General features: G+C 53.0%; 1 protein-coding gene across 1 annotated transcript; it reads right to left on the reverse strand.

The window, feature by feature from the left end:
* Nucleotides 1-344: 344 nt before the first annotated feature.
* LOC111945597 (uncharacterized) lies at nucleotides 345-6055 on the reverse strand. The gene is made up of 2 exons (XM_086873800.1): nucleotides 5963-6055; nucleotides 345-5772 (listed from the first exon to the last, which is right to left on the reverse strand). Exons 1-2 carry the CDS (start codon nucleotides 6005-6007, stop codon nucleotides 4768-4770), a joined length of 1050 nt encoding a protein of 349 aa, XP_086729926.1. The 5' UTR covers nucleotides 6008-6055; the 3' UTR covers nucleotides 345-4767.
* Nucleotides 6056-15840: the final 9785 nt, after the last annotated feature.

Here is a 15840-nt window from a genome sequence, read left to right on the forward strand (position 1 = left end):
GGTGATGTTCACAGGTTGATGTCACTTTTAAATGGGCAAAACTACTGTCTGTTCTCAGAAATGGCCAGGTATTGGCCAGGACAAAAAAAAACCATCAGCCACCAGCAACCTTAACTTCCTTAGTTATTTCTCTTTTTTTCTTAAATGTCAATCTAAAACACACTAGCACAAGTGACAGCCCCAGTGTTCTCCTCTCTGTGACACCACAGCAGTGACAGCCCCAATTTCCTCCTCTCTCTGACACCTGTTGTGGTTTTAAAGCATTAGTTTAAAAATCACTGGAAAACTTAGTCATTTTTTCCTGTGAGATGTGGATTATGAGAAGGGCAAAAGAAGCTTAAAACTTAAAAGGAATAGAGTAATTTTATTAACACAACTACAAGGATAAGAAACCAGTAGAAAACTTCCAGAAACCCTTTTTCCCCACCACCCTGTGCTTCCCATCTTTGGGAATTGACAACATAGAGGAAAAAAAAATACCTGGTGGTTAAAACGGTCTTAATTTTGCTATAGTCTTTTCACCAGTTTCTGTAGAGAAAAAGAAGTTCTCTTTTGGCAATCTATGGATTTTTCACCAGAAAACCATTTCCTCATGGCTTCCCATTGCTCTGATGCCAGTCACCCAGAAAACTCTGCCATCAGTCCTTTCTTCCCATTTCACACCACTCTGAGGTGTGTTCGTGGGCCGTGATTCAAGGGTTGTCATTTGAAGGATGAGATCTTCAAAGTTCTCTTCATTTGTCTCTGTGACCATCTCTGAAAACAGAAATTTTTGCTTTGTCTCTTAAGAGCCACAAATCTTCAACAACTCTCACTTCTCCTTTTCTCTTCCAGCATCTTATAGGATTACAACAACTTTACCATTTACTCAGCTTTATCAATGAATTATTTTTGCTCCCATCTACACTTTGAAATACTCCATTCCCCCAAAAATACTGTTTCAGGAATGAAAGGAGTTGTTTCAGAACATCATTGTCCCTCTCCATAGCTTGAACAAAAGAAAACTTCAGCTTATTCAGGCATCTCCTTATTCTCTTCCCATCTGAGCGTTAATTCCTTCCCTTACTGCCTTTGATAGTTGATGCTGTCTCTTTACGTGTTGACCCCTCTCTCTTCCCCTCTCTCAGGAAAAAGATTAATCTGCAAGTCTCATCTGGCTAGTGAAAGGGCTAAACTCCTGCCCAGGCCTTGGGGATGGTGCCATGATCTCTGACGGGGCAGGGGCTGGAGCTGTTTGCCATGGAAGATTTTTGGTAGCTGCTCTGGAGGAGTGTGCCACTGTCTCAGCACGCCGCAGCTCAAGAGCTTTCCCTCCCCTTCCTCGGCAGTCTCTGTTGAAAGCCAGCAGCATCAGAAACTGCAGCCCAGACAGGAAGCAGCCTGGCCCGGCAGCCACGCTGCACAAGGCTCAGCGAGCCCTGCAAGGGCTTCAGCCCCTCTGGGAAGGGGCTCCTGTCACTTCACAGTCTCCATCCACCACCAGGAACCGCAGAACTCTGGCCAGCCCCACTCCCCCCGCGGCCTTGTCTGGCCTGGAGCCGTGGAGGCTGAACTGGAGCCCTGTTAATTCTTTAAAAGCCAGAAACCAAAGAGAAAGAGAAATTCCCAGGCTTAAGTTTTATGGGGTGGTGTTCACAGGTTGATGTCACTTTTCAATGGTCAAAACTACTGTCAATTCTCAGAAATGGCCAGGTACTGTTCCGGACAAAAAAATCCCATCAGCCACCAGCAACCTTAACTTCCTTAGCTGTTTCTCTTTTTATCTTAAATGTCAATCTATCACACACCACAGCAGTGACAGCCCCAGTGTTCCCCTCTCTGTGACACCATAGCAGTGATAGCCCCAATCTCCTTCTCTCTGTGACACCACAGCAGGGACAGCCTCCATTTTCTCCTCTCAGTGACACCCGCTATGAGCAAAGCAGGAAGCACAGTGCCTGTGGGAAAGCAGGCTGCATATCTTTCTCAGTTTCACCTGAGAAAGTGGCCTTGGAAATCATAAGGAGGAATTAAAACAATCCTCAGAGATAGAAGACAGCCTTGCAGGTGCTGTTTGTCAGTTTCTTGCTTTCTTGCAAGAGAAGGTCGAGGAGTGGTATACCCACTGACCAATGACAGTGTTGTGTTTGTTTGCTAACCAATAAGTTTTACCTTTCTGGACTTTCACATATTGGTCTATAAAAGATGATCTAAGGTAATTAAACTCACTTTCCTTTTCAGCTCATAAGAGAGTCCATGTCATGCTTCTTGTCGTTCCAAATAGCGTGACAGTAACCCCCCAAAAATGCACCAAAAATGGGGAACTCCCCCTTGAATACAAGGGATTTTGGGGATTTTTTTTCCCAAAAGCAGCAGGTTCTCCGGGGCGGCATGGGAGGAGCGACCCCCTCCACCGTCTGCGGAGGCAGTGGAGAGGACAAAAAGGGGTTTTTAGGGAAATTACTGGAATTTGGGGGGATTTGGTGAATTTTAGGGAATTTGGGGATTATTGGATGTCGGGGGGGGGTGGGGGGGTGTCTCAGTTTTGCAGGGTCTTGCATTTCGGGGCCTCAGGATCATGTCCAGGGAGGCCACAGTTACTTGGAATGGGCTTGGGACACCAACAAGATGGGATTCTGCTCAGGAAACCATTTATTCAGCTCAGGAACAAACTGAGATCCAGAGACAGCCCCAAACAGAGGCAGGGAGATGGTTTTGAGAACCAGAGTGGAGTTCAAGGTCAGAGACCACTGGGAACACAGCAAGAGAGAAACCCCTGGGGCCCAAACCCAATCAGAAATCCCTGGGCTGCCACCCCACGAGGGGTCCAGGGTGGTTTCTTCCTGGGCTCACAGCGTCCATCCTCTGAGGCAGAGGGATGGAATTCTGTTTTGCCCATGCCACTCACTTTAACAATGTTCATTTGAAAATCAGTCCTTGCCTCCCTGGGCAGAGGCACCTCACACAAAACCTCACTCAGTAACAGGCACCCCCTCCATTCATCACCCCCAAACTTCGGCTGTCTCACTCCAGACCCCACCCCACCTCCCCAGTCCCAACCTCAGCCCATTCCATCCCTGCTGGATATCAAGATCCCCTTCCCAAGCCCTATTTCCTGCATTTCACACCTCCCAAACTCCATCACATCTATCCTGCCTCACCCAATGCCCATCTCACCTCCCCTGATCTGCATCCCACTTCACCCAGTCCCCTTCCAACCCCATTCCACCTGATGCCTTGAGGAAGGCTGACCTAGAACAGAGGCTGGACAGAGTTAAGAATAAAGCTTATTAAAAGGCCTTAAAGGATACACCTTGGGCAGTACAAGAACCTGGCCAGGGCTACACCCAAGATGGACCAAAAATGGTCACAAAAATGGACAACTCACTCAAGGTCTCACATTTTTAGAAGTTTAGGTCCATCTGTATATTACAATCTGTTCATTATCCAAAGACAGCTTCAGATGATGAAGTCCCATCCTTCTTGTTTTCTCTCTTCAGTCCACCCTTGTTCATGCTTTTGGGCCTGAAACTTGGTATCAAGTTTTCTACTTGGTATCAAGTAGAAAAGGAATTGTTTTGACTACCTACTCTGTGAAGAGAGCTCACTAACACTTAACAGGAAGTTCCAAACTACAAACTCAGGTAGCGCAAAATATGAAAAATATGAAAGCTAAAACTTCAGGCATCACACCCTGAGGGGCTGTGGAATCAAATAATTTTTGATTACTGAGTAGGGACTGAGTAGGATTCAGCGGCATTGAGTGGTTTTGAGGTGACAGATCAAACCCTCTTGTCTCTGAGTGCCAAGAAATGGAAACAACTACACCAAATACCCCCACAACCCCCAAAAACTCCCAAGTATCTCCCAGATTCCTTTGTAGCACTAGTAAAATGTTGATGCGGTGCTGGAGCCAGCTAGCTCTCCCTCTGCCCCACGTCGGGAGTGGGACACACCTCAGGAGCAGGATGACCTGAGGTGCGGCTTAGAGCAAAGCTCTACGGCACTTTTTGCTGGTCAGGCGCAGTGTGGAAGCAAGAATGAGGGGAGATCTTTTGTATGGGTTTTGAAGATGAGTGTATCCTCCAAAGGAGGCAGAGACAAAAGACAGAAGTTGTATGCTATGCAACATCTTATAAAGGGGGGAGGAGTATGGGGAGGATACATATCATGAACCAATAGGGAAGCCTTAGGGGAGGAGTTTAAGGCAGAGCTTAAAATACATAAACCAATGGGAAAGCTTGGGGGCAGGAATAGTTAACAAAATCCAATGCAACGTCAAATACAATATGATTGACAGGGAGGATTCTAGAACAAAGGGTTGGTGCTAAGTAAGACTGACAGGGAGGGATCTGGATAAAGAGGTAGGGTCACAATGACTGACATGGAAGGCACTGGAAAAAGGAGCTGGGGTACAATGACTGATGGCAGTAGGGAGGAGGGTACAACTTGGAAGAAACCAGCATCAAAAGGGGAAAACAGAACAAAGCATTTGTGCAACAAATCTCAATCTTATTAAAAACACACCACCACAAAATGTGAGGTTTTAGATGCCTTTGATGAATTTGTTGATTTTTACTACTATTTCTGTGTTTTAAAGGGATGAAGATGAATCAAAGGATAATTGAAAACAAAACAAAAGGAGCAGCAGCCCAGAGTGTTCCCAACACAGATCACTGGGAACGTGGGTCATCAGGGCTCTGCCCAATGTGGGTCCTCTGATGGGGGAATGGAGCTGGAGCAACGCACAAAGCTCTTCCTGCACTTGGGGCACTCGCAGGGCTTCCCTTACTGGTGCCTCTGTTTGTGTCTGGTCAAGTGAGAGCTCCGGAAGAAGCTCTTCCCACACTGGGGACACTGATAGGGCCTCTCCCCAGTGTGGATGCGCCAGTGGGTGATGAGGTGGAAGTTTCGCTTGAAGCCCTTCCTGCACTCGGGGCAGCGGAAGGGCCTCTCATCTGTGTGAATCTGCTGGTGCACAAGGAGATTGGAGCTGGTCTGAAACCTCTTCTGACACTCGGGACACTCGTAGGGCCTCTCCCCAGTGTGGATCATCTGGTGGATGGTCAGTTGGGACCTCCAGCTGAAGGTCATCCCACATTCCCCACATTCATAGGGACGTTCCCCAGTGTGAGTCCTCTGGTGGCGGATGAGGCAAGAGCTGTGGGTGAAGCTCTTCCCACATTCTCCACACTTGTAGGGCCTCTCCCCAGTGTGGATGCGCCGGTGGGTGATGAGGGTGGAGTTTCGCTTAAAGCCCTCCCCACAGTCAGGGCAGCGGAAGGGCCTCTCATCCGTGTGAATCCGCTGGTGCACGAGGACAGTAGAGCTCCTCCGAAATCTCTTCCCACACTCAGGACACTTGTAGGGCCTCTCCCCAGTGTGGATGCGCTGGTGACGGATAAGTTCGGAGTTGCAGCTGAAGCCCTTCTCACATTCCCCACACTTGTAGGCCCATTCCCCAGTGTGGATCATCTGGTGGCGGATCAGGAATGAGCTCTGGCTGAAGCTCTTCCCACACTCCAAGCACTTGTAGGGCTTCTCCCCATCCTGGAGCTGCTCATGGACCATCAGCTCAGAGCCCCGGCTGGATCTCCGGCCTCCTTCCTGGCACAGGGTGAGGCTTTCCTCCTCAGAGCACCCCAGAATGGGTTTGGAGCCCCTCCTCCTGCGGGATCTCTGAAACTTTTCCTCCCCATTGGATTCCTGCACTGTGGAGTTGCTCAAAACGGCCTCTTCCACGAGGTTCTGCTGTGGGGAGTTGTCCTCCCTGGTCTCCATCCTCAGCTCCTTGTCTGGGGGAGGAAGGACAAGGAGAGGATGGGATTTGCCTCCGTGCCAGAGGGAAGGAGATCCCCCCCCCAGTACGTCCCGGGCAGGACAGCATCGGCAGTGGGGTTGTTCTGCAGCCGGGAGCCATGCTGGGCTGGGAGATGGAGCAGGAGAAGGGGAAAGGGGCACTGACTTCCTCCTCACCTGCCTAGGTGTCCTGGGACATCTTCCTCTTCCTCACAGCAGCCTCCTCCATCTGGCCAAGACTTGGGAATAGGAAATCCTGGTTTGGGTAAAACAGGGGAAGAGTACTTTCAGTTTGAAGGTCCCTCAACCCGAGTCCATCTCTAGAAGTCACTGGGCATCTGGGGCCCATAAAAACCTCCCAAACACCAAGATGCAGCCCTGAAAATGCCTCCCAGAAGTTCCCCATCTCTGCTCTCTCCCCTTTGCTGTTCAGGGGTTCCTCCCTGTCTCAGCTGCTGCAGGTCACGCTTGTACTGGGGGTCCCCTGTCTGCTCTGTCTGTCCCTGCCCACCCCAGGTTGCTGGGAGTGCCAGAAATCCAAAAAGTTCCTCCCATTTCCATATCCTCATTTAGGGATGATGGGGCTTTTTGGATTCCCATGGTCCCTTCTCCCCTTAACTCTGCTTTGGGGTGCAGGGGCTCCAAGGAGTCCCCCCTGCCCCTCTCCAGGTTGTTGAGGGTCCCGTAAATTGTGGTTCTCCCCCTCTCTGGACTCCCCACTTTGGTGTCCAAGGGGACACAGGGCTCTGCTCCTCCAGGCTGCCTCTGTCAGCAGCCGCCACCAGGATCCCCCGGTGTCTCCCCAAGCGGCATTTTCCGCTCAGCTTTGGAGTTCTTCATTCTCCAAACATCCCCCCCAAAAAAACCCAACCCAGGGACCCCCCAGGATATCTGGGCCGAGCTCCCCCTCCCTGGTCATTTCTGGGATGGGGGGTGATGATCCCATGGGTGGGATCCCATTCGTGAGGGGCTGTGAATTCAGGGAGTGCTCGACCTCGTGTTTCCTTCTCCTTTCCATGATCTTCCTTTATCCCTCCTCTTCTTCTTCCTCTGGCTTCCCCTCTTCCTCCTCCCTAACCCCACCTTCTTCTCCTACTTCCATTCCTTCTCACTCTCCTTCTTCATCCCTCCTCTTCCATCCCTCCTCCTCCTCCCCCAGGAGCAGCGACACCCTCGGTGCCCCGAACCCCTCACAGCCCACGGCAGGAGCGGGGATGGAGCTGGGACAGGTCGGGATGGGCAGCGCGGGGCTCTCCGCTGCTCCCACCCGCTGGGGATGGGGGGAACCTGGCCCGGGGAAAAGGAGAGGGAAACTGGGAAAATTGGGGGCTGCAGATCCAACCTGGGGCTGGCTGGGGACCCTGGTTGGGGACTGCCAACCCTCAGGGCTCCTCTGGGGAGATGTGAGAGGGGGGAACACAGAGAGGGCTGGGGGATCCCAGGAGTGGCAGCACTGGCAGGGACTGGTTTGTACTGGGATCATCCTGGCAGTGCCTGAGACTGCACTGGCTGTGTACTGACATCATACTGGGATCATACTGGGATCATACTGGCAGTGAGTAGGAGCCTGTGAGGGGCAATTGAGACCAGGCTGGGGGCAAATGGGATATACTGGGAGTTACCGGGATCATGCTGAGGCTGACTGGGAGCACCTGTGAGCAACTGGGATCATGCCAGAAACAACTGGCAGGAACTGGGAGTGACTGTGTACATGCTGGTGAGAGGAATGACGGGTTTGTCTTTACAAACAAGCTGTGGGTCTGCTGATAAGATGCAGCTATCAGTGAGTGACAACAGAAACAATGGGATGGATTCCACTAAAAGATGAAAGAGCACCATGAATTCCACAAAAGTTAAGAATTAAGAAGGGATTATGCATTGGCAGGGGAGAAAGGTATCCCAGGTATCAGGCGTTCCAGGAAGCCTGTACCTCTCAAGTACCTCAGCCTATGGGGAAATGGAGAAAGAACAAGCAGCTGGGAATTAGGATAAAAAGGAGGCTGCTCCCTCCAAAACTTTGAGAGACCCCAGGGGAATGCCCCATGGCCTCTCCCTTTATTCGAATAAAGAAAAAGGACTCCTCTGTCTCCTTTTTGAACATAAACCTCTGGTGTTTGTGGATTATTTTCCTGACACTGGGGTTGATTGAAACCAACTGAACTTACACTGGGATGAAATGGGATCATGATGGAAGTGAATACGATCATACTTGCAGGGAGTCCAGCTACACTGAGGCTGACTGGGAGTGGTTGTGAGCAAATGGGATCATGCTGGAAGGAATTGGGAGGGACTGGGAATATGCCCTGCGCTCCCCAGAAACCCGGTATCACCCCCCCAAAGGTCCCATGTGTCCCTCAGACACTTCAGGATCCCCAAGTGCCCCCTCAGCGCCCGTTCGAGGCCCCCCAAAGCGTCCCTGGATCCCTGAATGCTCCCGACCCCACAGATGCCCATTCCAGCCACTGCTGGGAATTCATCTCACATCATCCCAGAACACAGTTCCGTGCCCAAAACTCCTGCCGTGCCCCGCGCCCTAAAGAGCCCGGTTACAGCTCCCCAGGTTCCCCCCAAGTGCTCCCGAGCCGTATACATTCGCCCCGAGCACCTGCAGCCATGGCTCAGACGCAAAAGTGTTCTCAGAGTGCCTCCCCACACCGCCAAATGCGCCTTCCGAGCCACTTCCGGGACTACAGCTCCCATCATGCTCCGCGGCGCCCATAGAGCGCTATTCCAGCCGGGACTTCATCTCCCGTCATGCCCCGCGCCTCACCGGAATCCATTGGCGCTGTGCATACAGCTCCCGTGATGCTCCGCGGTTCCATTAAACCGTATTATACCAGCGCCTACACCTCCCATCATCCCCCGCGGCCTGTAGATTCCCCGTTACAGCCCCCCAAGTGCCCACCTGGACCCCGAAGGGCCCCCAGATTCCCCTCCCTGACCTCCAAGTGCCCCCTGGACCCCCAAGTGGTCCCTCGGACACCGAATTTTCCCACAGAATCCCTAAGTGCCCCTCCAAGTGCGCACCTGGCTCCCCCAAGTGTCCTCCAGACCCCCAGGTTGTCTCTAAATTCCTTCCCCAGACCCAAACTGCCCCAAATGTTCCTCAGAAAAGTCTCCATGGATCCCAAAGTGGTCCCTTTTACCCTGTCGGAGAAAATTTTAATAATGACAATCTAAGGATTAAAAATATGACTAGTTAGCATAAAGAGGGAGAAATAGTGATCAATTAATTAATGAAGGGAATTGTGGTACTTAGAACCAAAGACCAATAATGGTTTTAGTTGTGCAAAATGTATCAATTCTTTTATATAAATATAAAAATTAGGTTATAAAATACAGAATAATATTATTATTATTTTATTATTATTATTAATTTATTAGATTATAATGATAAAGAAAATTTGATGAATGTTTTCAATATTTTGGGATGTCAGTCCCAGGTGGGCGATGTCAGACATGCTGAGGCTCGGGGTGAGGAGCAGGTTGTCCAAACAGGGGCAGCCCACAAGGGGCTCATTCTTCTCGGTGACCTTCTAAGGACACATTCAGCATCAAGATCACTTGGGGAATGCTTCTGTCACCTCTTCTCTCAACTAGAAAATAAAAAAATATGCCCTTGATCTGAAAAAAAAAAATGTGGTGGATTTTCAAATCTTCCTCCTTAACAGAACTCCAAACTGACTCCAAGCAGCTGCACAAGCCTTGGACTTGAAGACAGTGGAAGGAAGAGAAAGAGCCCACGAGGCTTTCCGTATTTTAATGAACCCCAGGGTGGATTTGGAGCTGGGTCCAGGACCCTCAGGCACTGAGAGAAGGTTGAAGAAGCTGCTCAAGGAGTCAGAAGCAAAACTCCAAGTCCCTTGGAGCATCCCTGGGCCCCACTGACTGCCGGCTCCTGGCACACACAGCCATGGCATGGTCCAGTCTCACGCTGGGACACCTCATACACCAAAATTCTACCCTGGCAGGGACTTTTCTTTCTCCTCCCCTCCAGGCTGAACCTGCCAAGCCGCACTTTGGGGAGGTTTCCTTCTCTTGCCACTGCCAAGGAAAGCTGTGTCTCCTGCTGTTCACAAACAGAGAAGGGCTGCTGGGGGATGTGGTGGTTGGAGGCTGCCTGGGGTACAGTGGCCATGAAATCATCGAGTTTTGAAATATCCTGTGAAAGGAGGGGCATCATTTTGTCCCTTCTACAAACTGGACACTGGACTTCTACACTGGACTTACAAAGAGCAGACTTCAGCCAATTAAGGATGCAGATTTGGGGAGTACCAAATCAGGTACTGAGTTTTTTAAGGGAAACAGCCTTTTAAAACAATGGATTCCAGGAAGGATAAACACACTTGAAGAAAAAAAATCTTGAAGGAGCAGGAACAGCCTGCTCACTCTGTGACTAAAAATGAGCTGGTGAGGAAAATGACCGACCTGGGTGTGCAGGGAGCTTTTGCAGGAACTCAGGGAAAAGATGAGGGTGCATCACCTTTGAACAGAGGGGCAGGCAACTCAGGAAATGTTTAAGAATGTTGTTAAGTCATGCAGAATGAAAAGTAGAGATGTGAAAGCTCAGTTAGAGCTTAACCTGGCTGCTTCTGTGAAGGATAATAAATATGTTTTTATAAATACATTAATGGCAAAAGGAAGGCTACGGACAACCTCCATTCCTTATTGGGGTGGATGTGATTACCAAAGATGAGGAAAAGGCTGAGGTACTTAACCCCTTCTTTGCCTCAATATACAACATTAAGATGGATCTGCTGGAGTGCAGGACAAGGAGACACAGCCTTAAGCTGCACCAGGGCAGGTTTAGGCTGGACAATAGGAAGAAGTTCTTCCCAGAAAAGCTGATTGTGAATTGGAATGGGCTGGCCAGGGGGAGGTGGAGGAGTCACTGTGCCTCTCCAGTGGCACTTAGTGGCACAGTCTGGGTGACAGGGTGGTCTAAGGGCATTGCTTGGGCTTGATGATCTCAAAGGTCTTTTCCAAGCAATTGGATTCTGCCATTCCATGATGATTGGGACATTCTGGGGAAGCAAGGGGCCCTTGTGACACCGAGGGGCCTCACAGAACTGAGAGGACCACAGTGACCTTGTGCAGCCCCACAGAACCAGGGGTCCATTGTGGTGCTGTGGGGCCAAATGGAACCAAGGGACCTTTGTGATACCAGGGTCTCATGGAACCAAGGGCCCATTGTGACACTGCAGGACCTGGTGTGACCAGGGCTCCATGGTGACTCTGCACAACCAAGGAGAACATTGTGGCACTCTGCACCACACAGTGGCCTCATGCAGCCAAGGGGCCACAGTGACACTACTGGGCCTCAAGGAATCCAGAAGCGCACTGTGACACTGTGTGGCCTGGCTCTGAGCCAGAAACCAGTGGGTGGGACAGACCTTGCTGCTGAAGGGCTTCACATTGCCAAAGCTGAAGTGTCGAGTATCAAGGAATAACCTGAGGTTAATGAAGTTCCAGCACCCACCTTCCATTCCCTCATTTCAAGCTGAAAGCGGAGCTCCACTTGTGACTCTGCTTTTTAATAATGAATGTAAAAATTCAATAAAATTCCCTTAGAAAGACCCCACAAAGATTCACATTGTGAGATCTCATTCAAGGCAGCCTCAACTCCTGCCCTGCTTCAGTCCCTGTCAAGCCCACTGTGCTTTTCAGCTGCTTTGCTCCAGCTCTCCCAAAATCACCATGAATTCCACTGAACCAAAACAAATCCAAGTCCTCTTGGGTCGCGACAAGAGCAGGGAGAGGTCACTCAGGGATCACCACCGAGGGCACAACATCCCAACATGGGAAAATGAACTGAACTTAGGACTGAGCAAATCAGAACAGGAGAATGAGGATTAAAATCAGTCTTGAGAAACACCTCCTCCTTCTCCTGAACTTTTCTGTCCGGGCCGCTGCACTCGAGGCACAGGAAGAGGCCCGGCCGTGTCCCTCCAAACCTCCCTGGGAATCACCCCAGAGCCCTCAGCCTTCCTTGTGGCCATGCCCGGGGCCTCTTGTCCGTCCCAGTGGCTTCCGTGGCTCTCCTAGCTCGTCCCTGTCTCTCCCAGTCACTCCCAGCGACCCCGCCGGACCATCTCGACCCCTGCGCGTATTTGACGCCCATCAGCCAATCAGAGCGCGGGTCACGGATGACTCATCAGTTACCAGGCAGATCCGTGGAACCGAGTGCCCGCGCTGGACTCGTTCTCCCAGTGCCGCGCGCTTCATTTCCAGTCCCTCTCAGTGCCACCACAGTCGCTCACAGTGCCACCATAGTCCCGCCCAGAGGCCCCAGAGTCCCTCACATTCCTTCTTAGCCCATTCCCATTCCACTTCCAGTCTACTCCCAGTTCATTCTCACTTCACTCCCAGACCTCCACCCTCTTATCCAGTGGCCCCGCATCCACTCCCATCTCTTTCAGCGCCACCCCAGTCCCTGCCAGTCCATTCCCACTCCCTGCCAGTCCATTCCCAGTCCCTCTCAATACCAAACCACTCTTCTCCTCTCTCTCCCAGTGCCCCCCCAGCTGACCCCAGTGTGTCCCCGTTCTTTCCCAGTGCCCCCAGCGTTCCCATCTCGCTGGAGCCCTTTAATTCCCAGCCCGGCCCCGGCCGCCTGCTCTGCTCCGGGATGGATTTCTACCCTGCCCACATCCAGCTGAGCTGGTCCCAGGGCCAGCAGCAGCTCTCGGGGCACGTGGTGGCCACGGCTGTGACCCCAGCGGGGACTGGAGCCAGCAGCTCCTGGTGCTGCTGGGAAACCCGCCCCGGCAATGCGGGCTCAGCTCCAGCTGCCAGGTGGAGCACGTCAGCCTGGAGCACCCCCTGAGCCGGCACTGGGGCACGGCCCGGCCCCCACAGCGCCGGGGGAAGCGAGGGAGGCACCGGCGGGGGCTGGGAGGGGGATTGGGCTGTGCTGGGAGGAACTGGGAGGGAGTTTGAGAGCGACTGATTTAAACTGGGAGAGGGAGTCAGGTGCCTAGGATGGCTGAGAAGAGGCTTGAAGGATGTTGGGGAGGGTGGGATGGGATTCCAGGGATCCTGGTGGAAACTGGGAGGGATCTGAGTGAGAGGAGGGGCTGGAAGGAGACTAGGGCTGGAAAAGCAAGGGTTCAGATGAGGTTATTTGTGTTTGGAAGAGTCTGGGAGGGGTCTTGGTGAGTCCCAATGGGACTGGGAAGGGACTGGGAGGGGGTTTGGGGGTCCTGGGGCAGTGGGGGGCAACTGGGAGGGGGCTGTGGGATCCTGAGAGAAATAGGAGGGGCTTTGGTAGATCCTGGGGAGGCTGGGAAGGGACTGGGAGGAGGTTTCAGGGGGTCCTGGGTGGGCTGGGGGCAACTGAGAGGGTGCTTGGAGCATCTGTGATCGATTTGGGGGGTCCTGACCCCTGCAGACCCCCCACAGATGCTGTCAGAACCCAACTGCAGCAAGAAGCTGACGGGGATCGGGGGCTTCATGTTGGGCTTTGTGTTCCTGGCGCTGGGGCTCAGCTTTTGCCTGCACAAGAAGGTTGGGGGGGCAGGGTCCTGGGGGCCATGTCTCCCCTCCCCCTGAGTGTGTGTGCTCCCCCAGGGGCTCCCAGCCCGGTGTCACCCCCCCCTTTTCTCTACCCACAGAGCTCCTGAGCTGCCGGCAGCCGCAGCCGCTCCCCAAGGCCTCGGGCCCGGCTGGGCCCCCTGCTCTGTCCCTGTGGTTTTCGGGGGGGTCGTGTGTCCCCCACTCCGCTGCTCCCCGTGTTCCATATAAAGCTTCCCAGTTCTCCCCAGTCCCGTTTATGGGGGGCAGTGGGGAGGGACTTGGGGAGACCCTGCAGGGGGGCTGTGATGGGAGGGAGTGGCAGAACGTGTGTCCCCCCTGTGTCACCCAGCTCTGGGGGTCCTTGGGAGGCACCTGAACTGCAACACGGCACCCAGCAAACCCCAAAAAAACGCCGGGACCCCTCGAGGACGCCAGGGAAATTTGGAGAGGGAGTGTGTGGGCGGTGCCCAGTCCGGGCCAAGAGCCCAGCACTGCCCCAGCCCAACCTGGCCCCGCTCCATCCCGGCTCCTCCCGCTCCATCCCGGCTCCTCCCGCAGGATGCGATTGCGATGGGAAAAGGAGGGGCCAAGGGCGGGCGCTGGGCCCGGGTGGGGAGCAAAACAAGGGATGGAGGAGGAGGGCAGAGGAAGGAAAGGGAGAAGGGCCGGAGAGGAGGAGTAGGGATAAATAGGGAATAGGAGTGGGACTCCTACCAACCCAATTTGGGGGGAGTGTTCCCGCCCCCTCTTTTCCCCCACTCTTTTGCCCCCTTCCAATCATCCCCCCACTCTCCAGCTCTGTTGCCAGTGCTTGGGTCTGGGGGTTCCAGGCCTCTCCTCCTCAGTCTAGGGATCCCATATCCCCTTTCACTCAATTCTGGCACCTACTGGCAGCTCTTTCCTGGGAGGAATGCCTGAGTTTGGGGATTTTTAGGGTGCAGTTTTGGAGTGGGACAGCTCTGTCTGGCTTTCCCCTCCCTGCTGTGGCCTCTCAGCTGCCCCCCACACCCTGGGGGTGCTGGGATTTCCCTCCTGGAGACAAGGACATTCCTTCCCTTCCAGGAGCCTAATGCCCAGCTGGGGCTCCAGGGCAGGGGGGTCCTTGAGCAGCTGCCCCAGAACCTCCGCCAGGGGCTCCCAGTGCAGCCGCAGCCGCTCGGCCTGGGCTCCCCAAAGCCCTCAGCAAGCCCCAAGTCCCTGCCAGGAACCCTCAACTCCCTCAAGCACAGCATCCCCCACAGCCCCTGCAAGTTTCCCCCATGGCAGCGGCCATGGCCATGTCCCCACATGTCACCAGCCATGTCCCACCAGGTCCTCACCCAGGGCTGTCTCCCCACCATGTTTCCATCCTTGTCATTGTCCCCCACATCTCCATCTGTGTCCATGTCCCCCCGTGTGCCCATGAGTAGCCATGTCCAGGTCCATGTGTCCCCATGCCACTCTCCATGTCTGTGTCCCACCATGTCTATGTCCTTCAATGTCCCCACCCATGTCTTATCTCAATGTCTTTATTTTTACCCCAATTTCAGGTGTTTTCAAAGGCTGAAGAGAAATGAGAAGCAAATCAAGGCTAAAAGAAAAGGATTTCAGTGTCTGTGCCAGCTGAGGGTCCCCATGCTTGGGTGGGAGGGAAGAAGCTTTTTTGGAGGGGTCTCCACCTCACTGTCTCCAAAATCTTCATCTTTGCCCCAGTCCATCACCATTTGGCTGAGGAAAACACCCTTGGGCAATAGGAAGTCGAAACTGTGGAATCACTGAGGTAGGAAAAGTCCTCCAAGACCATCCACTATTCCTTGATGTCACCAGAAGATAGGATTGAATGAAAAAGGTTTTCTGGGGTTGAAAAATTTTTTTCAACCAGAAGAAAATTTGTTGATCTGCTCTCCCCAGAGAATTCCCATTCTCGGTCAGTGTCCTGATGGATCTTCCTGCTCCTGAGTTCATCCAGGTGCCAACAGAGAGCCAGGAAGATGTGGAGCCCCCCAGCCAGGTGTCTTCCCAACACAGATCACCAGGACCACGGATCACCAGGGCTCTGCCCAACGGGGGTCACTGGGGACCATCCAACGCCGATCCTCCCATGGGGAATGGAGCTGCAGCAGCACACAAAGCTCTTCCCACACTTCCTGCAGGGCTTCCCTTAGTGGTGCCTCCGTTGGTGTTTGGTCAAGGCTGAGCTCCTAGTAAATTTCTTCCCGCACTGTGGACACTCGTAGGGCCTCTCCCCAGTGTGGATGCGCTGGTGCCTGACGAGGGTGCAGTTGCGGTTGAAGCCCTTCCCACAGTTGGGGCAGCAGAAGGGCCTCTCATCCGTGTGAACCTGCTCATGTCTGAGGAGAGTGGAGCTGGTCTGAAACCTCTTCTGACACTTGGGACACTTGTAGGGCTTTTCCCCAGTGTGGATCACCTGGTGCTGGATCAATTTGGAGCTGTAGCTGGAAGCCTTCCCACATTTCAAGCACTTGTGGCGCTTCTCCCTGGCCTGAGCCTTCTCCCCCAGCTCTGAGCTCTGGCTGCATCTCCAGACACCATCCTGGCACAGAGGGG

Source organism: Cyanistes caeruleus, unplaced genomic scaffold, assembly GCF_971803275.1.
Source record: "Cyanistes caeruleus unplaced genomic scaffold, bCyaCae1.hap1.1 HAP1_SCAFFOLD_115, whole genome shotgun sequence".
NCBI classification, from domain to species: Eukaryota; Metazoa; Chordata; class Aves; order Passeriformes; family Paridae; genus Cyanistes; species Cyanistes caeruleus.